General features: G+C 38.0%; 1 protein-coding gene across 2 annotated transcripts in view; it reads right to left on the bottom strand.

The window, feature by feature from the left end:
- ND-75 (NADH dehydrogenase (ubiquinone) 75 kDa subunit) overlaps window positions 1–23436 on the bottom strand; it is a 155846-nt gene that overhangs the window by 33011 nt on the left and 99399 nt on the right. For both annotated transcript variants that reach the window (XM_067138625.2, XM_067138626.2), the window contains exon 11: window positions 2099–2291. In XM_067138625.2, coding sequence (XP_066994726.2) covers window positions 2099–2291 — 193 coding nt within the window. The remainder of the gene's footprint in view (window positions 1–2098; window positions 2292–23436) is intronic.

The following is a 23436-nucleotide window of genomic DNA, read 5'->3' on the forward strand; positions in this document are numbered from 1 at the left end:
GTTGTGATTACTCATGTCAAATCAATTTTTATATTTAATTATTGGTTTTATGTGTTAGGCATACAGAATGAGCTGCAGATGTGATACTTTGTCAGAAGTTAGACAATATATAAATAACAAAATCTAGACCAGAACTTCAGAACTACAGATTCCTTAGTTTGTCAGTTTCACTAGTTTGCCAGAGCACGGACGATATCTTCCGATGATAAAAATGATTAATTTTGCCGAGCTCCCCGTGTGTTCTGTGAAAGAGGAAATCCAATGGGAGAATTGAGTGATAAGAAGTTTAAACCGAGGTGCCGTATCCCTTGGGAAAAGATCCCGTAGAACAGCTAGAACTCAGGTTGCATGATATTCTAGTTAAACCTACCAAGAGAAACAACCCTTTGTCTCCAATTCACATGTCGTTACTATATTTGAGATTCTTTGCCACGGAAAGTTTTCAGTTAGTCATCGATGATTTACTGCACGTAGACACAGCGACAGTTTGCAGAACCATTCATCGTGTATCTAACCTTATTACTGCACTGAAACACGAGTTTATCAAAATGTCTTCCAAACAAATTGACATGAGGAAAATCATGCGTGATTTTTTCGATGTACAACACTTCCCTGGTGTTCTAGGCACTACTTTAATGTTTTCCACGATCGACTAGGCCGATTTATATTTAAAGTTAAAAATTTCATTGTTCCGTGTTGAAGAATATCACAATTAAAATTGAAATAATTGATAAGGAGATTCCACCTATTCAATACCAAAGAATATGTAGTGAATTACATTCTCATTTAATAATAATTAGAAATGGTACCGGTTTCGACCCTATTACAGGTCATCATCAGCCGATTAAGAAATGGAAAACAATGCATAGGATCAGTAGAAGAGGCAATATGAAAAGGAAATAAACGGGGGTAGACACTGTAAAACTTAGACGTAAAATACAAGTCATTCAAAAGAAAAACAGTGCGCAATTCTCTTAGCGGCAGCAAGGCACACGCAGCGCTAGGCAAAGTCCCACAATGATTACGAATAGCGGAGAACTGTTCAAAGCCAGTTATTTAAACACTGTCAGGCATAAAGTCACATCACAATCGAACACATACGAAGGTCCATATTCGTGTAGGAGTTGAAGACGAGCAGATTCATTGAAGCAACCAAGGAAAATAACTGGATCATCAAGCTATTCTCCATTTTACTTTGGAGTTTGAAACCACAGCGCCTGATATTGAATGTGTCGCGCTGATCACCGGGAGCTGGCAAAGATACCTGAACGACGAACTGACTAAAGTGATCCTATGTGGTCATAAAAGAAGAAGAATGTTATTCGTCGAAGACACAATGAAGAAAGGTGTTTCAAAATATTATTTTAGCATCAATTATGTAAATTTTAAACTTCTGTCACTGAAGATGGCTCAAATAAGCTGAAACATGTATCACCAATATTACTCCATCTAAAGATGGAGATATGTAAAAGTACTGAATAGGAGGACGTATTCAATTTCCTTTGTAAAGTGAAAACCGTCAATACAGAATGATTTTAATATCTTGTAATAAAAGATTGGATACAAATGGTTTGGGGAAATCTTGCAGGGTCCCTCCTTCGATGAGCAGCCCTTCAGTGTTGGACAGGTGGTTGTTTTTTTGTCGGTATATCGTAATATTAACATTACATGAATTGTACTTTTATTAGTTCATGTTTATTTCACTTCAGGTCATATTGTCAGCTCATATTTTCCAGTTGGTACTTCAAAATCACGTGTCCAACTTACCTGATGTGCCCTATTTGACTTTTCAGGGAAAATTCTCACACCGGAATCTTACACCAAATGACGATAACTGCAGATGAGTAGAACAAATTGCGTTTACATTACATTTGATGTATCTTTTAAATGTAAATGAATTGTAAATAATTTTTTAATATCTGAGTTCCTTGAATAATTTACGCATCCAAAGTTTTCGCCTGTACTTTTCGTCAAAAAAGTGCGTTAATTATGCGAGAAAAATAGGTATACACAAATATGAAGATTTAAAAAGTACATGTTCTGAAATAATGGATAAATTTAAGAAAAATCACAGGTGAAAGAATCATTAGTCCATTACCTTGATATATCACAAAAGCATCCTTGGGAAGATCATTCCTTGTAATGAGACCTTCATCAGCACCAAGAAGGAACAAAACTTGAGGTGGATTAGATCGAATATCAGCAACTCCAGCTTTGTAGCCTAAATCTAGGGCAGCTACTTGGGAGGCAACACGATGCAACATATTCAAAATCTTCCATTCTGGAGGAGCCTGCAATTTAACCAAATCATTCACAAATAAATCTTACCAATCATTACAAAAGGGTATTAAAATGTGTGTGGGGGGGCGGGGGGCTCTACAAAATAAAAAACTTGAGTTAAGGGTGATAATAGCAACAAATAGACCCATACACACCAAGAGTGAAATTTGAGAGAATAACTTAACGTCATTATGTAGTTCCTCCATTTATTGCACAAATAATATTCTGCGTGTTCTATTCGTCAACTCAGAATATATTAATTCAATATTTCCTCCATAGAATGCATGGTCAGCATTTTAACATCACCATCCAAAGCAGTTCCATACAACATGAGGGCTCGCTGTACGAGCTTAAGGCATTTCCAACAGTCAGTCACGAGGTGGATGTAAACAGTGTGTTGTGCTTCTCAACAAGTTAAAGAGTTTTAAGTCTTATATTACAAACGATGCAAAGGAATTTGTTTTGTAAAGTAGTTCATTAAATTTGTGTACTGAGTGTAGAGATGGCTGAAAATTCTGAAGAATCTGATCTGTATAGCAGCAGCTGCTCAAGTACATCACATTCATATGCAGCACAAAACGTTAGTGTTAAGAGAAAAATACAAAGTGGGAAGGAAGAAAAAACTGCCAAAAATAAAAGAAACCCTGGAAAATCATAATTATGTTTCTGTAGTAACAGGGAGAACAGTCAAAGGCAAAAAGTTTGAAGTTTCTAAGAAGTGTTGCCCCAAAAAATGTTTCATCCAAGTGGATGTTGCTAAACAGGAAACACTTCACACCACCTTTTATACTGTGTGCAAGAAAAAGAAAAAAAAAAATCCAGCTACAATACTTTAAGGTCTTATAAATTAAAGATGTGTGCTGAGAAAGGCAAGCGAAAAATAGTAAGGTAAACACAGAAACATGTGAAAAAGAATTAAAATAGTCATCAACATCATCATCATCATCTCCTTCCAGCGAGCTGGGTAGGATGTTTAAGAATAATGTGCCTCCATTTATTACAGCCCTGCTATGCTTACTTTCTCTCTAGCGCATCCCATGTTTCTTCTCTCTTCTCTAGGTCTTCTCTTAACTTATCTAACCACCTTTAACTAGGGCATTTAATTGGTCTTCATCCCGAAACAATCTCTTCAAGATATTTCCTTGGGGTTCGAGTCACCTGCATCCGCTTAACGTGTCCTAGCCACTTCAGCCTTGCAACACTTGGCCTTTCTTCCATGGTTAGGTTGACCTGCAGGTCTCTTCCTGTCTGATCACTCCTAATTCTGTCCTTGTTTTCTGTACAGCTGATCTAAAGAACTTCATTTCAACAGCTTGCAGTTGACTGACATCTCCTTCATGTATGATGCAACTCTCCAGACTATATGTAATGATGGGCAGGAGATAAGTTTTAAACAGAATCTGTTTAGCCCTCTGAGGAACTCCCTTGTCCCATACTATGTTCTGTACTTGATGGAAGAAGTTGGATACTTTTTGCACCCAGTTCAACACTTCGTTCTTAGCACTTCTGTCATTTGACATTGTACTCCCCAGATATTTAAAGGTATTCACAAATTCAATCTTTTTGCCCTTAAGGGTGAAGTTACAAGGTGTATTTGTCCTCCTTTTCATTACCACTGTTTTGCTCTTGCACACAGTTAAATTATATTCTTTAAACTTTGTGTTCCATAGATCCAGTCTCCTCTGAACATCTCTCTCAGTTTCTCCCCAAATGGCAACATCAGCAGCAAAAACAAATGCATTAAGATCTTCCTTATCTATTTTGCTGAGTTCCTTTAGAATAGTATCCATGAGTGAAATGAAGAGCAGTGGGGAAAGAGAACTCCCTTGCTGGACACCTCTCCTTGTTTTAAACCACTGAGATCTTCCAGCTCCGACTTGCACACTTCTTTCACTACCATTATGTAACATCTGAACTTTTTTAATTAGTTCTTCTGAGATGTTATGTTTTTCTAAACATTCCCATATTTCTCCTCTCTCCACCCTGTCATATGTTTTTTTTTTCAAATCCAAAAAGACTATTATCAAGTCCTTCCCTTTTTCCCAAAATGTTTTCATTAGCTGCCTGTCTTCTAAATCCATGTTGTTCCTCTTCAAATTGATCTTCCGTTATTTCTCTCAGTCTCTGTTCTATAATCTTCTCCATTATCTTAAGGTAATGTGACAAAAGGGGTGATGCCTCTATTAATGGTGCACTTCCTACTTCCTTTTTTTAAACAATGGTATTGTAATGCCATTTTTCCCGTCATCTGGCAACTTGTTCTCTTTGCATATAACTCCCAGTGTTCGATGTAGCCACTGCATTCCAGGGATTCCAACTGCCTTAATCATGTCTGCTGTTAGTTCACCTGTTCCAGCCATCTTTCCACTTTTAATTTTCTTCAGGACATTTTCTGTCTCCAAGTAATTAGAGCTCCAAGGCTAAAAAGAGTGCCTGTTTGTAAATCATTTCTAGTACAAGTTCTCCAAATTAGGAAAGGTTGACTGAAAACTATTTTAAATGCAGGAACTTCAAGTGAACTTTGTGCTGAAGTCAATATGGGACATCATCAAAATTGGCCGCATAAAATTAACACTAATGTTTAGGCTATAGTTTTTTAAAAACACTGGAATTTGTTTCCTTCGAATAGTTTGCATTATGGGTAGAAGAATTCTCAGTGGAAATACTTTGACAATCCTGATCTTGAAGTTGTTAAGTTGCATGGACCCTTTCAGAAACATTTTTTAGAAGAGTGAGTGGAATGTCTCGAGATGAAGTATGAGACCTAGTTTTCCCTGATGGAGGTGTCAGCTGCACCATTCAATTATAATTATTTATTAAAGAATATATTAATATTCGCTAAGCAATAAAATATTACATTATATCACGTAGGCATACTGGCCAGTTCGGAAGGTACTGTGAAACCTACCACAGAACCTTGTCTCCACTAGAGATTATAAAACACAATGCCCAGCTAAATTAGTACTCTCAGAAATTATTGCCAAGTTGAAAAGAGAAGTGAATGGTTATTTCCAAATCAGTGGAAAGTAATATTTGGAACAGGGAAAATACGGCGCGCAAGATTCCTGGAAATGATGTCAGGGAAAGACCAAGGTGGCAGCCGGGGGTGAAGCGAGCTGTTGGCACTTAAGGAAAAAAATATGAAATTTCACACTCCCGTGTAGGCATGCACCAATAGTAAAATTCACCGAGGAGAAGCAGTCGAGCCATCCTCATATTATAGGAGATGCTATCAAATGTAACTCCACTGATTAAATTTGCAAAAGAAAACTGATTACAGATTTGAGATAAGGAGAAATTTAGAAGCCTAACCAAATATTAAAAGTTATTAATTAATGAAGATTGACCGTCATAATTCTGAGAAATCAACGACATTATTCGCTGAGTGGTTGAAGGCAAGGGACGTCACAAATGGCGCGTATTTGTCCACCCAGAATACAGGAGCTAAATTCACAATTATATAAATTACCAGCGACCAAATTGAGTTGGGATTTGACATAGAGGCTAGAATAATATAATCACATCAGTGGATCCCAAGTTTAAGCCACTGGCAGGTCCGCAAATAGTCGTATAAGGAGATTGGAAATGCTCGCTCTAAGGTGACCTCTTGTGAACTCTGAGAGGGGATGAGATTTACATAAAAGCCAGGTCAGGGTGAAGGAGCAGACACTTGGAAAAAGTTGTTCGAGCTGTTACTACGCCAGTGCGAGTAGACACTTGGAAAAAGTTGTTGGAGCTGTTACTACACCAGTTAGCACAGTGATCCAGTATGTGAAGTAGTACGCGTTACGGACTTGAACATTCAACATTATCAGGAGTTTGAATACCGGAAAAAGTTACAAGTAGTTCCTACAGACAGATCCATAGAAATGTATAAACATTTACGGAACTAATTAAACAGAAACCTACGGGTAGGAGTGATATAATATATCTAGGCATAATTAGACACCAGTGAACAGTCGGTTACAAACTGATACCTGGTCAGCCAAGTGAACGGAAGCCGCGAGAAACACAAACGTGCTGGGTCGAAACTCGAGTGCGCGCTGGGCCATTGAAGGTGATACCGTTGTGTCACGAGTTCCTTAGTGCCGGGAAGGAATGAAGAATGTATGTTCACATTAAGTGGGCCAGCAGTGTAAAAGTTCCTTCGTTATAATTAGAGTGTAAAATCTTCCAAGTGTTAATTTTTATTTGTTTCTCTACAATTAAAACTGTGTGAAATTGAAAAGTGTAAAGGACTACCTCTACTTGCTGACAAGGAGACCAGCATGGTGGCATGCTAAACTGGTACGGGGCATGTGCTCCGCGTCCAGTTTAGCAGTCTACAGGCTGAGATGAGTACCATATCAATGTAATTTTGTAGATTGCTAGATGTTAGCGGAAGGAGATCATATTCTTTAAATATGGTAACTTGATTGTTAAACGAGCCGCTTCCCGGCTCATCAAATTCAGATGTAGGTAGACAAAGGGACAAATTAATATGTAAATATTTATATCAAGCACTCATAATATTCTTGATTGTTTAGTAGAGTAGATTAGGATTGATTTTGGTTTGTTCAAGTGCTTGAAGTGTTCATTATTGTATAGGAGCAAACGATAAATTGAGATTCATTTTAGAAGTGTTTGACTTAGGTCAGTTTATCGTAAATTTGTAGATATTAAGATATGTTGTACGGTTATCCAGAGGTAGAGGGTTGCCAGTGAATTTAAATGTTGTGGGAATGCACTGAAGTCCGTTTGTTTGTAAATATCAATGATTGTGTGTGCTGCAAAGTTCGCCAGTGGGCAGCAATAATAATAATAATAATAATAATAATAATAATAATAATAATAATAATAATAATAATAATAATAATAATAATCAGTAGAAGTATCGGAGTATAAATGAACACGGGTAATGTCTAAATGAGTGTTTAATAATAATTCTTTGTGAATAATGGCACGGGCCTAGTTTGATAGAATGATTGCAAGTTAAAGTAATTTAAATGTGGAGATGGCATGTGGCACATGGAGACTTTACTTCAGCAGTAAAGTTGATGTAGAATATTATTTGTTGATTTAATGTTTTTGGACTCCATAATAATCATAATATGTAATTTGTTTAGAAGCGATAGAGACACTTGTATATGATGGTCACATTAAGTTGAAGGCCCAGAGTGGGTTAAGCCCATTTTTTATTTTGGAACTCGCGTGGTACAAAAATCCGGCATGAGTAAAAATTGAGTCGTACTGATGATGATGAAGAAATATATGAATCCCGAGGCCTATATCGATATTATATGCCGATTCTGGTGTTATGAGTGGCAGAAGAATCTACGCACCGAGGATTAATAAATTAAATGGTTTGAAAAGTTTCAGTGGAATAAATGGACTTCAAAAGAGAAGGAAGGAATAATTTAGCACTTGCAGGGACTGGAGATTCCCAGCTGCGAGATGCCAGGGGATTTGAGATTTGTCTTGGGAGGACATGGTGTTCCCATAAATTAACGACAGTACGAAATGAAGTAAGGTTGTGGTTCGAATACAGTTATTGTGTCCCGACTGATGTGAAGTCTGATCTTTTTTGCTAGTTGTTTTACGTCGCACTGACACAGATAGGTCTTATGCGATGATGGGACAGGAAAGGGCTACGACTGGAAAGGAAGCGGCCGTGGCCGTAATTAAGGTACAGCCCCAGCATTTGCCTGGTGTGAAAATGGGAAACCACGGAAAACCATCTTCAGGGCTGCCGACAGTGGGGTTCGAACCACCTATCTCCTGAATACTGAATACTGGCCGCACTTAAGCGACTGCAGCTATCGAGCTCGGTAAGTCGGATCTTGGTGGTTCATATGGGATTTAACATGTGACTAAATTCTAAAGATTGGAAATTAAAATTTCAAATTAATAATAATAATAATAATAATAATAATAATAATAATAATAATAATAATAATAATAATCCAAGTAAATCGTGTCTTAACTGAGTGCTTAGTGCCAAACAAGACCGAAATTGTAAAGGGATATGCATTCAAAATAATAATAGTTAATGGCCATGTAACAAGGGTACTAATTTATCATCATAATAATTTGAAGGGGCATAAGAAGAATTTATTATATTAAATTTGAGAATAATATTAATGGTAAAAATGAAACTGAAATATTAAATTGGTGATGATTAAGTGTTACGATAATGATGATCTCCACTAATGATGATGATGATGATGATGATAATAATAATAATAATAATTTTTTTAATGAATTATTTCGGATGATGATGTTCACGGATACTAGGGAAGTCAGCTGGTGAAATAACATAATGACATCAAGTTTTTGTAAATGATAAGTTAAGTTTGTGATGTTAAATGTGATGGCAAATCCCTACCTTTGGACCATTAGGTTAGAGTCCCTCTGTCGTTTCCTTCAGTTAACGATAGCATATCTTGGTTAGGAAACCGGGGACGGTATTGTACTATCCCAGGTTGGTCTCATCTGAATAAAGGCAGAGGCAAATACATAATTCGTGTGATTGCGCCCACTTGGCCAACAGATAATAGGTCCCTACCACAAATGGTCATGGTGTTGTCACGGGGGTCGTATTTCAACCCTCAGCAATCAACGGTTTAACCACCCAAGTGGATGGGTTCTTGTTCTTGTAGAATAGTAAACCCTTGGTGACCGCTTAAAATATCCGTCCCCTTTCCTAGGACGGAGCCTCAAAATTTTTCCCTTCGATCTGATGTAAAGTATTTTTGTTTGTTTTTATGATGAGCCTTAAAGTTAATAATTTGAGTGCCCCGTTCAACCCTGTAGTACTGATTACATGGCGCCCAGATATTTTATTGGAGATTCCATATCTTTATTTTTAATTTTTTGTTGTTGTTGTATATTAATTGCGTTAGATTCGAACCGTAACACCCCTGAGATAAATGCTGGTTGGGACTTAGGTTTTGAGCGGGTGCACTACCATCAGTTTTTCACAGAGAATATCCCTTACGCTTTCCATAAGCCCAGAAATAACACTTGTGATTTCAGTCACACAGCAGATCTTAAGCAGGGCTTCTCAGGGTGCATTGCACGATGCAAGGTGCAAAAGACAGCTTCGCTAGGTCGACGAGAGTGCAAACCCCTACTCCTCAAGCTTGAGCAATAGCGCCGTCTCTCTTGCTCCGCCCGTTTCCCCCTTCCTCGCTTGCTCTGCAGAGCTCCACCATCTGAGCCGAGTTGACCCCAGCTTAGCCAAGTCGCCCCGAGACAAAACGCTGGTCCGAACCGAGCTGACTCGAACCGATGACGGTGCACAGAACCTTTGCGCCTCGGTTCGCTATGAGTTTCACAAACTGAGAGCAATGAGGTATGACAATGTCAGAGGAACACCTGAACTCTACAAAGGTGGATGATGATGATACACTTATCGTAGAGTTTGACTATTACATAAAATCAGCTTCATGGTCCGTATCGCACTTCAATAGATTCACAATTAAGTATTTAATTTATTTTCCACCTAGTCGATACAATGATTGCTTAAGGCACTTTTTAATGGTCAAAAGTGGTACATGTTTCGTATATTATCAACATCTTCAGCCACGTAACACTGTTTGACTATGCACAAAATCCTCCTCTACCTCAACGGAATATTATTGCCAAAAACATATCAGATGTAAGGCTTTTCAGGCGTTTGCTCTATTACCAGCGTTTCGTCTTAGGTCTCACACTTGACTCATCAGAGTGGGATGTGGCAAACCCTACCCACCGACACTGGGGTGTATGCAGGTTGACACATCCCACTCTGATGAGTCTAGTGTCAGACCAAAGACAAAACGCTGGTTAATAGAGCAAACACCTGAAAAGCCTTACATCTGAAATGTTTGACATTTTTACATGATCTATTAGTGAAAAATATCTAATTCCCTCCATGGAAATTTAGAATTTTCCATTTGAATATTATTGCCCAGTTATACAAGCAACTTTTGAGGCGTAAATTTTCAATTTAATATGACAGCAATATATTTTACTGCTCTTATGAAACTGAGGTAAGAAAGGACCCCAATTTTGTCTGTTCATTTCTATATGATTATGTGAGAAACTGCAGAAAATGACAAGTGTCAAAAAAACAGATTTACAATTTTGCTTCACATCATATCGTGGCCTTAATACAGCCCCAGCATATCCAATTTAAACTTTTAATAAAAAGTACTGTATGTTCGAAACAAAATAATGGGATACTCTCACTTGTGCCTTTTTTAATAATTGTATAAGCAAATTAAGGTTTATTCAGCTGCTAGATGAACTTGTAGATTTGCTTTCTGAGATAAGCATTCCAAGAAATGGGGCCAGTAAGGTGGAAATGTGTATCTCCAATCTTCCCAATCACACAACTTATATTCAAATCACCAGACCTCATATCTTTCCAACTAGTTTCGGTATTTTCGCATGACAAAGAGTAATGTTACTGCACAAACATTACATTGTCAAATGAACTCGTACTGCTAGGAACCCATCAATCCTACAAACTACCAACATATAAATGCTGAACTGCTTACCCTTATGAAATGCTTGATTTTCAACTTCTTCAATCATACAGGTCAACAATAAAGAATGGTACAAATCTAGGGAAATAACAATTATCTGCTACACAATAATTAATAATTCTTCAGAGGTAAATAGGATACTATCAAATATACAGTGAAACCCCATTAGTGTGTTCCTCATTAACACACTCTCCAACTAAGCACATCGTAAATTCGCTCATCGTATTAAATCTATATAAAAATGCCTCACTTATCAAGTCACGAATTTTTGCTATTACCACTTGGTATGATCACATTTTTCCTAGTCCTGAAAATGTTATTTGTCATCCCTTGTGAAAGAAACGTGATTTCCAACTCCGGTAAGAGCCATCACCACAGTTGCGTGATTATGGGAAAACGCCTTGAATTCCTGAATTTCACAGGAAAAGTTGTACCTACGGGGAGCAAGACTCAGGAATGTTCAGTTTTGCTTGCCAGTTAGCAGCGAGACTGATGAATAACACAGTGAGCCTACATGTGCTTGTATTCTGCATTCCAATCAGAAGATAGAAATTTATTTTGTGTTGCGTATCCAGTTGATTCCGATGGCTCGGGAGCTGGGTGTTTGTGCCGTCTTCATCATAGGTAGGGCTCCATCCTCACAGACACGCAGATCGCCTATACAGCGTCGGCTCTAAAAGACCTGCACCAGGCTTTTCGGAGTCCACATGCCATGATGGTACAGTGAAGTGTAGCAAACATTTGTTGCGTGTTATGGTAGCCTATATCTGGATTAGGAAGATGATCGTGTGAAACTAACTAGCGTGGTGCATATTTGTCTTGTGATAGCCTAGTTTATTTATTTCGTATGGCAAAAGAATACACTGTTACAACAGTACCAATATGTGCAAACTCGCAGCAACTTTACATATTTACAAATTAGGACTAATCTATTACTAACTGCAGTCCAATTAAAACTGAATATCCTAGTTATGGATACAAAAAAAATCGTGAAAGATAAAATTCAAATCTGTCAGAAAGTGGAAGGCGTCCGCATCTTAAAACGTGCAGAGGTCGCGGATGTTGAACTCGCACCTTCGAGTTTAGGCTCAATTACTCGAGTTGGTTGTTTTTTTTCAAAATGGCGGCGTGTGTGGTTAACAAGCCTCCTCCACTCCTTTCTGTCCTTCCACTTTTCCTGTTCCATTACTTCCGCCACATCCAATCCAGCTTCTCTAATGACCTTCCAAATCTGATCCATCCACCTTCTCGGTCTCCCAACTGGTCTCCTTCCTTTAACTTCTCTTTGCAATTCCCTTCTTGCTACCCGTTCCTTACCCATTCTTTTCACATGTCCGAACCATCTCAGTCTTGCTTTCTGTTTCTGTACCAATGGTTCTATATTTAGCTCTTCTCTGATTTTAATATTTTGAAATATATCTCTTCTTGTCTTTTCAACCAATGTTCTTTAAAATTTCATTTAGACCTTGTCTCTAGTCCGTATGTTACAACTGGTATGAAATACTGTTTACATAATGTTAATTTTGTTCTCTTGGGTACTTTGTCATCCCATAAAAGCTCTCTGACAAGATGATAAAATGTTGCACCTTTACTTAGTCTGTTATTAATTTCAGTGATGATATCATTACTTCCATTAATAATGCTACCCACATATGTAAACTGTTCTACATTCTCTAACTGTTCTGTGTCTATGCTCACTTGGCTTCGCTTTTTCCCTTTTCCATAGTGCATGACTACAGTTTTCTTTTTAATAATTACCATTCCAAACTGTATGTCAGGCCAGTTAATCTGCTATGGTAATGGAGTAAACCAAACAGCCGGTAAATAGTCTGACCCACTCTAAGGACCAACGGCTAAGGGCGGAGGAGTCCTTATAGAAGGGAAATGGGCCCCTCAGTGGAGAAAATACCACTGAAACCCCATATCAGCTGTAGTGTCTGTACTCCAGAAGAGCGGCTACAAAAGGCGTCTGCTCTCCATGTTAGGAGCGACCTACAAGTTTCGGCTGGCAGAAGCTCTAAAATGCCTTTGGGAGTGGCGAACCCATCGTAATAAAAGCCTATATGATGACAAGTGTACCGAAGCCTTGGAAAATGCTAGGGCGTTCCCCACATGCGACGTGCAATTCTTGTGATGCTGGGAGAAATGTGCAGAATGGGCAACCAGCAACCAAATACATCAAGATAGCAACCATCAATGTAGTGACATTAACAGGGAAAGTGGAAGAAATTGTAGATTTTATGGTTGACAAAGATACAGCATTGCTGGGAATCAGTGAGACCAAATGGAAAGGAAAAGGTGAGAGGAAACTAAAGAAAGGATACACCTTATACCAGGGCCTCTCAAACGCCCAAAATCTCACGCGTGCAAATCGAGGCGCAAGAGCTCCGTGCACTGTGCATCGTTCCCGCTCGGTTCGCTTCAGACAAACGCTTCGTCTCTAAGCTACTCTGCTAATCTCGGCTCAGATGTGGAGCGCTACGGAGAAAGTGAGGAAGAGGGAGACAGGCGGAATGAGCGAGACAGGCGTGGGGAAAGAGAGAGACAGCACTATTGCTCCAAATTGAGGAGTAGGGGTCTGCACTCCGGTCAACCAAGCAAAGTCGTCTTTTGCACCGTGCACAGTGCATGCATCTGGTGCATGCACTCTGAGAGGCCCTGCTTTATACTACAGTGGAGGAAGAGAAGCCAAAAATGGTGTAGGTTTCATAATTAGAAAAGACCTAAAGGAATACCTAGAATTGGTGGAAAACATAAATGACAGGTTGATTAAGGTCAGATTGAGACTTGAAACTGGTGTTACATATATAATTCAAGGGTATGCTCCACAAACAGCAAATACAGATATGGATCTAGAGGAATACCTTGAATATCTGGAAGGCCATATACAGGACAAACAAGTTGTGATCATAAGGAGACATGACTGCCCAATTAGGCCAGGAAAGAAAAGGAGATGAGGAGATTATAGGTCCATTTGGATATGGGAAGAGAAATAAGGCTGGAGATATTTTGGTAGACTTTTGTAGAAGAAATGAGCTGATCATTGGTAACACATGGTTTCGAAAGAAAAACAGTCAGAAGATAACAAGATATAGTTGGGATAACAAAATCAAAACTCTGATAGATTACATTTTGGTTGAGAAAGGTAACAGGAAAATGTTGGTAGATGTAACAGCCCTCCCAAGTAAATCTTTCGAAGGAGATCACAGAGTTGTGATAGCTAAGGTAAAGACGGGAAAGATACAAAAGATGACAGATTAGGCAGAGAAAGCTAAGGATGTGGAAATTGCAGGAGAAGGAAATAAAGGAAGACTTCCAGGCACACATTAAAACGATTATACCTAAGGAAGAAATCGGAAGGGTCGAAGAAGAATTGGCATAATTTAAAACAGTCATGGTTAAGTCTGCAGAAAAGACCTGTGGAAGAGTATCAGGCAGGAAGAAAGATCAAGAAACACCCTGGTGGAATGACAGGGTAAAAGATATAGTTAAAAGGAAGAAACAAGCTTGGAAAAGATGGCTGAGAAAAAGAACAACAGAATGCATAACAGAATACAGGCACTGCAAGAAGGAGTGCTCCAAGGTGGTTCAAGAAGAAAAAAAGAAATGCTTACAAAAATTCACCGAATCTCTGCAAGAAGATACAACTGAGAACAAAAAGATCTTACCCCAGTGGGTTAAAAAGAAGAAAAACCCAGGAGAAGGTGCTAACTTCATTAAAAATTAACAGGAGGAAATGATGACACATAAGCAGGATAGATTGCAGAGGTGGGGAAAATACTTTGAACAGCTTTACAACGTGTAAAATACCTCGGTACAAGGAGAAATTGAAGAACCAGATTTAGTACAGATGGAAGATAAGGAAAACGAGGTGTCCTTGGCAGAGATTGAGTGGGCCACCAAAAGAATGAAACAAGTCAAGGCAGCTGGAATTGACGAGGTCACCATAGAAATGATAATAGCAGCCAGGATTAGTCGGTCAACAGTAGTTGTATACACTCTTCAGAGGGATATGGAGAGAAAAAAACTGTTCCAAAAGAGTGGACAAAAGGGGTCATTATACCAATTTTCAAGGAAGGAGACAGGAAGCAATGTGAAAATTACAGAGGAATGACACTGATACCTTATACAGCTAAGATCCTTGAAAGAATCTTGGATAGACGAATAAGAGACACAGTAGAGGGAAAATTGGCAGAACACCAGTATGAATTCAGCAGAGGCAGGTCCACATTCGACCCAATATTTACATCGCATCAAATGATGGAAAGGTATTGGAAATATGGAAAGGAGACGGTAGTAACATTTCTAGACAATGAACAGGCATATGACAGTGTCTCAAGGAATTTGATATGGAACAGAGGCGCAGATTGGGAACGAAACAATGCAAATGGTAATAGCATTGTATCAAAATTGCGAAAGCTGCGTTAGAACCAAAGTGGGTCAAACTGAATGCTTCAGAGTTGAAACAGGCTTAAGACAGGGAAGCGTATTGTCTCTCTTACTCTTCATTATCATCATGAATAGAATTCTACATAATATCAAGGAGAAGATGATGGGCAAGCAAGTAAAGTCTATGCTCTTTGCTGAGGACATTGTAGTTCGGGGAGATAATGAAGAGGAAGTACACACACAAGTTGATTTAAGGAATGAGGAGATAAGAAATTTTGGAATTAGATTAGTACTGCGAAAAGCAAGACTTTGATCATGACAAGAGATAACAGAAAATCCAGGGGAGTGATAGAAATTGGAAATGACCTATTGAAGTAGTGAAAAATTTTAAATATTTGGGCAGTGTGATATCACAAAGTGGAAATTTGGATAGAGAAATTGATTTAAGAATACAGCAGTCTGCAAGTTTCTACCAGTGTGTTAAGAGACATTGTATGGAACAAAGATGTGCCAATAAAGTGCAAGAAGGTTTTATACTCATCGTATTATAGACCTATACTGACCTATGCTTCAGCAACCTGCCCATTAACTAAGCGGAACCAAAGTAAGATACAATCAGCTGAAATTAGGTTCTTGAGGAGCATACAGGGAAAGACAAGACGAGATAGAATATGAAATGAGGAAATAAGGAGCAGCGTGGGAGTCTGTAAACTTCAAAAAGAGATTGATATAGCAAAGCTAAAATGGTCTGGACACATGATGAGAATGCCAGGAGAGAGAATACCAAAGAGAACATTCATGGATACAGAGACTAGAAAGAGGCCAAGGGGACATCCTAAAGTGAGATGGAGGAGCTATGTTGTGGACTGTATTGCAAATAGAGGAATCGATAGCAATAAAGTACTAGAAGAGGAATGGTGAAAAGATCCAGACAGAATCTGGAAAAGGGAATGTATAAAGTAGAAGAAGAAGAAATTATATAATATTAATTTGTGTTCTTACATTAAATAAACTCATACTTTTTTTTTTTGCTAGGGGCTTTACATCGCACCGACACAGATAGGTCTTATGGCGACGGTGGAATAGAAAAGGCCTAGGAGCTGGAAGGAAGCGGCCGTGGCCTTAATTAAGGTACAGCCCCAGCATTCGCCTGGTGTGAAAATGGGAAACCACGGAAAACCATCTTCAGGGCTACCGATAGTGGGATTCGAACCTACTACCGTATTTCACGGCATAATCGTCGCACTTTTTATACCAAAATTTTCGAAAAAAATTGTAGGGTGCGACCATTATACGATGAATATTTAATACCAGTATTTGTATTACTCAAAAAATTTATTTATAACTAAATTGTATTTGATACAAATTTAAGATGCACGTAATACTCGCGTTTATACATCAAAATAATTAAAACAGTCTAAAACAAAATTCATAATTTTTCGCAACAATTTGGCGAACGTTTTTCCAACCTGAAAATAAAAATGAACGTATTAAGTTAATTTGTCATTAATTTGAGTATTAAAGTTAAAATATTACACTTGCAAAAAATTATCGCTTTGTTGTGAAATGCGGACTTACCAGTGCGCAATTTATTCCAAATCTTCGGTGTCGCTATCACAGGTTTCGCTATCTGATGTGCCGTCCTCGCCTCTGTTAATACCAGTATCAGATTCTTCGTCTCCCTGCCACACTGCGTCATCTTCTGAACCGTCTAGTGCATTCGAAATCCCAGTCCTTTTGAAGCTCTTGGAGACTAGTTCAGGTGGTATAAGATCCCAACTCTTCTTCACCCACGAGCATAACAAGTCCAAGGGTGGACGCCTGATATTTCCGGCGGGCGTCAATTGCTGATCGCCGCTCATCATCCACTCGTTGTAAAATCGACGTAAGTGGTCTTTAAAGGGTTTATTAACACATACGTCTAGTGGCTGCAAAGCAGATGTTAGGCCACCAGGAATGACTATCTGTCGTCTTATTTGTAGTGAGAATTTGCTTCACTTCGTTCACGAGGTGACCTCGGAAACTATCTAAAACAAGCAGAGCTGGTTGTTTTAGTAGTGCACCAGGTCTTCTATTCCACACAGTTTTAACCCAGTCCAGCATGAGTTCTACGTCCATCCAACCCTTTGGTTGCACTCATACATGAATTCCACGGGGAAACTGTATATTCTTAGGCATCGTTTTCCTCTTGAAAATGATGTAAGGTGGCAACTTTCTCCCGTCAGCTGTAATGGCTAGCATTGCCGTGCATCGCAACTTCTCACTACCGCTGGTTTTCATTAATACACTCCGTGATCCTTTTAGCACAATAGTGCTCTTGCGAGGCATATCAAAAAAGATTGGAGTCCGATCGGCATTACCGATTTGAGAAAGCAAGTACGAAGTTTCCTTGCGCAAACGTATGACAAATCGGTGCAAATTTACAATCTTGTCCGTGTAATCAGCAGGCAACTTTTGGCTTAGTGTTGTTCTCCTTCGGACTGACAGATTGTGTCGTCGCATGAACCCCTTAATCCACCCACGAGTCGCCTTAAACTGAGTTACCGGTATGTTGTGTTTGTACGTTGAAGGTTAGGTCAAATGTTCCACCTTTACAATACTAAGATTCTTTATTAACTAAATATTTACATGATTTTTAATTATATCGGGACATGTTTCGTCTACCTTGTAGACATCATCAGCCATAAAAACTTTTGAGAAAAAGCTACAAGGACAAGGACAAAATAACACATTAAAACAATTCGGGTAACCGAATATGTCATTTAAAATGGTGAAGAATTCAGAACTGTTTTGAGCACAGCACTTAAGAATATCGTTGACATTAAAATTAAAATTGTCCACATGGGATGATACAGTAAAAACTTGCGTTAAAATTCTTCTTTTTTGTGTGATGTGTTAATATATAATATTCTGTTATGTCGTGAAGGCTTGATAATGAATTGCACAATGTTCATTCCAATAGGATAATAACGATGTATAAGAAATACAGCGAGCATATGTTAAAGCCGTCTTATTGGTGTAGTATTGGCATTTCCTGTTGAGAAGTTAGGTGGAAAATTTGAACGTGATGACGTAATGTGGAATGAGCAGTAGAGGGCCCTAGAATAAGAAAGATAGCTGTTGTTAGTGTTAAAATAGGCAAGTTTTTGTGTATTGAGATGTAAAGTAATGAAAATGAGAAGTGCGGCACATCTGATTACTTACGTTCTCGCCTGTCTGACAGCGACTAGTTCAGTGTGGAAGCCTGTGGTTGACTGAGAGCGAACTATGGAGGTCGTGTGTGAAGGGAGCCGCCATGAGGGGAAATTAGGGGAAGGTTAGGATCAGTAGGCGGGAAGCCGTCACATGGAAGCTTGTTATTGGATTTGTTAAAGTAAGAACTATTGAGCAATGCCTCAAAAATTACGTTCGCAGTTTCGGAAATTTCATTTAAATTGTGAAAAGGATTGCATTTATGATCTATATTAATATAGATGTTTTCTAAAACATTGAGTAAAGTGCTTTTATTATGAAAATAAAGAATTTTCCTGTTCTATGGAAGTGAAGGAATGATTGGATTCTGTCATGTGAGTACTCATGGCGGAGTACCTTCTATGTTTAGCGGCGTTGATATGTTCCTTATATCTAACTGAAAAGCCTCTTCCGGTTTGCCCAATGTAGCTCGCGGAACATTGGTTACACTTTAACTTATAAACGCCTGACCTATTATATTTATTCGTAGTGTTGTTAATTTTATGTTGGTTGTAAAAAAGATTAGTATTATTGTTGACTGTTTTAAAAGCAATGTTGATCTTATGTTTCTTGAGGGTGTTGGTGATATCATAAATCTTACTATTTGTATAAGTGAAAGTGGCATATTTGTCTGTTTTTCTTTTTGTTTCTCTAAGTAAAGTTGAACTGGATTTGTTAGTAACTTTATTGATTATCCTGTCAATGAAATGCCTGCTAAAACCATTTTTACTCGCTATTAAGCGGATAAATTCAAGTTCTTTTTTACGATTAGCATTTGATAAAGGGACGTGAAAAGCTCTGTGGATTAAACTATAAAATGTTGCTCTTTTTTGAGATTCCGGATGCGTTGAGTCTTGTCGAATAGTATTAATAGTTTGGGTGGGCTTCCTAAATATGGTATAAGAGAATTTGTTGGAGCTATTGTTAATAGTGACATCTAAGAAGTTTAATGAATTATTGACTTCCGCTTCGGAAGTAAACTTGATCCATGGATCAACTGCATTCAACTGTTCAAGAACGATATCACCGTTGGAGACGTTGTGATCTATTAAAGTAAATGTATCATCAACAAAGCGTGTCCAGAATACGATACCTTTAATTTTGTTAAGAATTTTGGAATTTTCCAAGTGGTCTAAATAAATTTCTGCCATTATTCCTGAAGCCGGGGAGCCCATAGGAAGACTATCCTGCTTATAAATTTTCCCATTAAAAGTGAAATAGTTGTTGGAAGTTACAAATTCTAAAATATTTAAAAATTCTATTTCTTGTATGCTTAATTTTCTGTGTTTTAGAAAATTATCCTTGATGATCTTTAAAGTTTTCTTGACTGGTATATTGGAATACATGTTTTTAATGTCAAATGAGTACATTTTTTGTTGCGGCTGTAATTCTAGGTTTTTTGTCAAATTACAAAATTCTATAGAATTCTTGATGGAGTTGGGATTTTCAAATTTGTAGTATTTCTTCAAGAAATTATGAATAAATTTGGAAGTTTTGTAAGTCGGGCTGTTCCTGTAGTTAACTATGGGTCTAATGGGAATATCTATTTTGTGGACTTTAGGCAATGCTTTAGCTGTGGGGATACTGGGATTCATATTAATGAGTTTTTGAGAATCATGTTCAGTAAGAATAAAGGACGTTTGTTTCAATAATTGTTTTAAGTTTTTTTGGATATTGTTAGTAGGATCTTTTTTTATCAGTTTAAAAGAGTTATCAGAAAAGAAGGTTTCAGTTTTTTGCACGTAAGTTTCTTTGTTCATAATAACTGTGGCATTGCCTTTGTCCGCTTTCGTAACTATTAGATCATTTTCGTTAATCTTCTTTTTTAACGAGTCTATGGCTTTTTTGGGAAATAAAGGAGCTGTAGATTTGCTGACTTTAATTAAATTAGAAATTTTTTTGCGAATATTAAGTCTGATTTCTGTTTGGCTGTCAATTGGTAGTTTTTGTATGGCGTTTTCAGTTTCGGCAGTGATAGTAATGGCATCTTTCAACTTAAAAGCAGTAGGCCAATTGAATTTAGGGCCCTTCTCTAAAATTTCGATATCCGAAGCGCTAAGTTGGGCATTAGAAAGATTTATAACCGGATCATGGAACTTCACGTCTTCCGAGTCGGAATCGTTGATGTGCCTATTGTATGGAAGGAAGTTTTTATTGTGACTATTATTACGCAAAAGTGAGTTGAATTTGTTGTCTAAAGTGGCCTATTTTTTGACAATTACATTCTCTATCTTCGTAAGAGCGAATTTCTGAAAAGAATCCCATTCTAGAGGGGTTAGGGAGGACGAAGCAAACAGATGTGCTTCATATAACTTTGTGTTAAGTAAAGATTTTTTTCCTGTGTAGAAACTTAATTTCATTCCTGATCCATAATGAATTAGACCTAGATTGGGTTTTTCTGTGCCAATAAGAACTGTTGTTCTTATTTTGATTGAACTTCAAAAAATTTGGAATGAGTCCATTATGTAACGTATACTCACGACAATACGGGCTTTATAATGAAGTTTATTTTATGTAATGTTGTGTTTGCGCGCTACCCCCTGTCCCTTAATTTGTAACATTTCATATGATACACTGCAGCCATTGTTACGTATTTCACTGACGTACCTAAACACTTCTTCGTCAATTATAGGAAACTTCCCTGTTTTAGGACCTCTAAACGCGCGTCTAGAAGGGTTTGTGCTTTTTAGCTTGTTTTTTTACTTTCCGCCAGTCACGCACCAACTTTTCACTCACAGAAAACTTTCTTTCTGCAGCTCTGTTCCTGTGCTGTTCAGCGAAGGCAATTACGCTTAGCTTGAAGCCCGCAGAATAGTTTCTATATTTACCCATAATCGCTTATAAATGCTTCACACGTTAATGTTTTGCGATATAAATGACTTTCCGTAATTGTTCACTATTAAAACAAATTATTTCTGCAAACACCCAAAACACAAATTAAAAACTTAAATTCTCACGCACACATGTCTACAGTAATCACGTAAATCTGAAACAAATAAATGCACCTGTGATCTGTCCATTCCAGAGCAGCCAATACTGTTAGGCAGCAAGGAAGTATGTAACAATTTATCAGTTTAGCTCGTTGGTTGCGACACACTACTGCGCTTGCGCAGAGCTCGCAAACCGGAGCTCTAGCTAGCGCGGTGTAAATCTACTGTATAGTTGACTGTATTCCGAGACGTCAGTAACAAACATTCATTTTTTTCAATTTCTTTTAAACATACGGTAATTAGGTTAATATTTCTTCCCAGTTATTGATGATTTTACATTACATTACTGACGAGTTTATAAAATAAAACTTTAATAGCATTGGATAATAATTATCTTGACTGTTTGGATAAAAGTTTTCATCCCATGCCCGGACACTTATGACGTAGTAGTAAGATAAGAGTCTAGCGATGACAACTGAGACATCGTAAATAATTCGGCTGAATAATTCCGTGGAAATCTGCGTTATCGTCTTGGATTTCACTTCGTGCGCAATAACACAGGAGCCGGCCCCATGGTGTAGGGGTAGCGTGCTTGCCTCTTACACAGAGGCCTCGGGTTCAATTCACGGCCGGGTCAGGGAATTTTACCTGTATCTGAGGGCTGGTTCGAGGTCCATTCAACCTACCTAGCCGGTATTTCCTGGCGACGTTGCCGATAAGCGATAACTTACAGCCTTACGTGTTTCAAATGGGAACTCATAATATGTAGGTGGTGAATAAATAGTACACTGTCTCGCGACCACGTTGTCAAACTGCCGATAGTCTACCGGTAAGCCATGCGTCGTACATATACCGGTATTATTTATTTATACGTTGTGCAACATGTCACAAACGTGACTGTGTTGCCAAATTGCCCATAAACCATACACGTATTTAAATTGCGCATTCATGTGCAACTTACGTTGCAGTTCCATTTACCTTTTAACCAGATTAGTGAACAAAATTTGGACGTGCGACGATTATGTAATTAAAGGTTTAAAGTCCGATTTTTGTATTGAAAATAAAGGATGCGACGATTACGCGGTGGCGACGATTATGCCGTGAAATACGGTATCTCCCGGATTCAAGCTCACAGCCGCGCGCCTCTACGCGCTCGGCTTCATCTAGCCCGGACTCTGAGGATTACAACAGTCTGTGCTGATTGCAGAAACAGACAGAACAAGGAAAGACAAAACCATTTCTTCTACGAAACTTTCCAATGATAAACTGAGCCTTCATCAGGCTGTTTGCTTTGAAACGTGTTATAGATTAAAGGTAAATAAGAGAAGTATACATATAAATTTGGCATTTCCTGCATTCGAGTAAATTATTTCCATTCAAGACTTTTATTAAGAACATTTCAACCCTATGAACAGATAGCAATACACCACCCCCTTTTTTTTTTTTTCCAGAAAATTAAATACGACTTATGTAATCAGCCAACTTATTTGACTGCTAAGGGTTAATAAAATAGAATGGGCTCAGTATAATATCATACATCATCTGTGTAAACACCTAGTCCCCTAGTCCAGTCAATAAGAAACAAGACTCCCAAGTGAGATGGTCTGTACTACTGTCGGATTTTTTATTATGGACACTCAAGTTTAGGCTTTAATTACAAACAAACCAATAGGCCTATTGTAATGCAACTTATACCAATATTTTCCTTGTTTAATTCTACATTAGCGCACATAAGACACATTGTTTTCAACATTTATTAAATATTTTTTATTTGTGGTTGTATTAAATATTGGCTGGGTTTTTGGCTTCTTCTCTAGGAAGTGCTCACTTAGGAATATATACAAGGAAAACCACTTGTCAGATGGTAATGAAATTTTTATATGTTATAACCACATGTATTTGTAGTGTAATACTCAAGTTACAATTTTTTTAAGCCACCCCAAAAAAGTACTTATTTTCCTAAAGCAACTTTTTCTCAGCCCAGGATAAATGTTCAGCACCAAACTTGGGCTTGTTTTGAAGCGCTCAGTCATGGTTATCAGACACTACAACAACTGTAACCGTGCAGTGTGGTACCAAATTTATGAAGAGTTATA

This window comes from Anabrus simplex, chromosome 1, assembly GCF_040414725.1.
Source record: "Anabrus simplex isolate iqAnaSimp1 chromosome 1, ASM4041472v1, whole genome shotgun sequence".
In the NCBI taxonomy this organism is placed as follows: domain Eukaryota; kingdom Metazoa; phylum Arthropoda; class Insecta; order Orthoptera; family Tettigoniidae; genus Anabrus; species Anabrus simplex.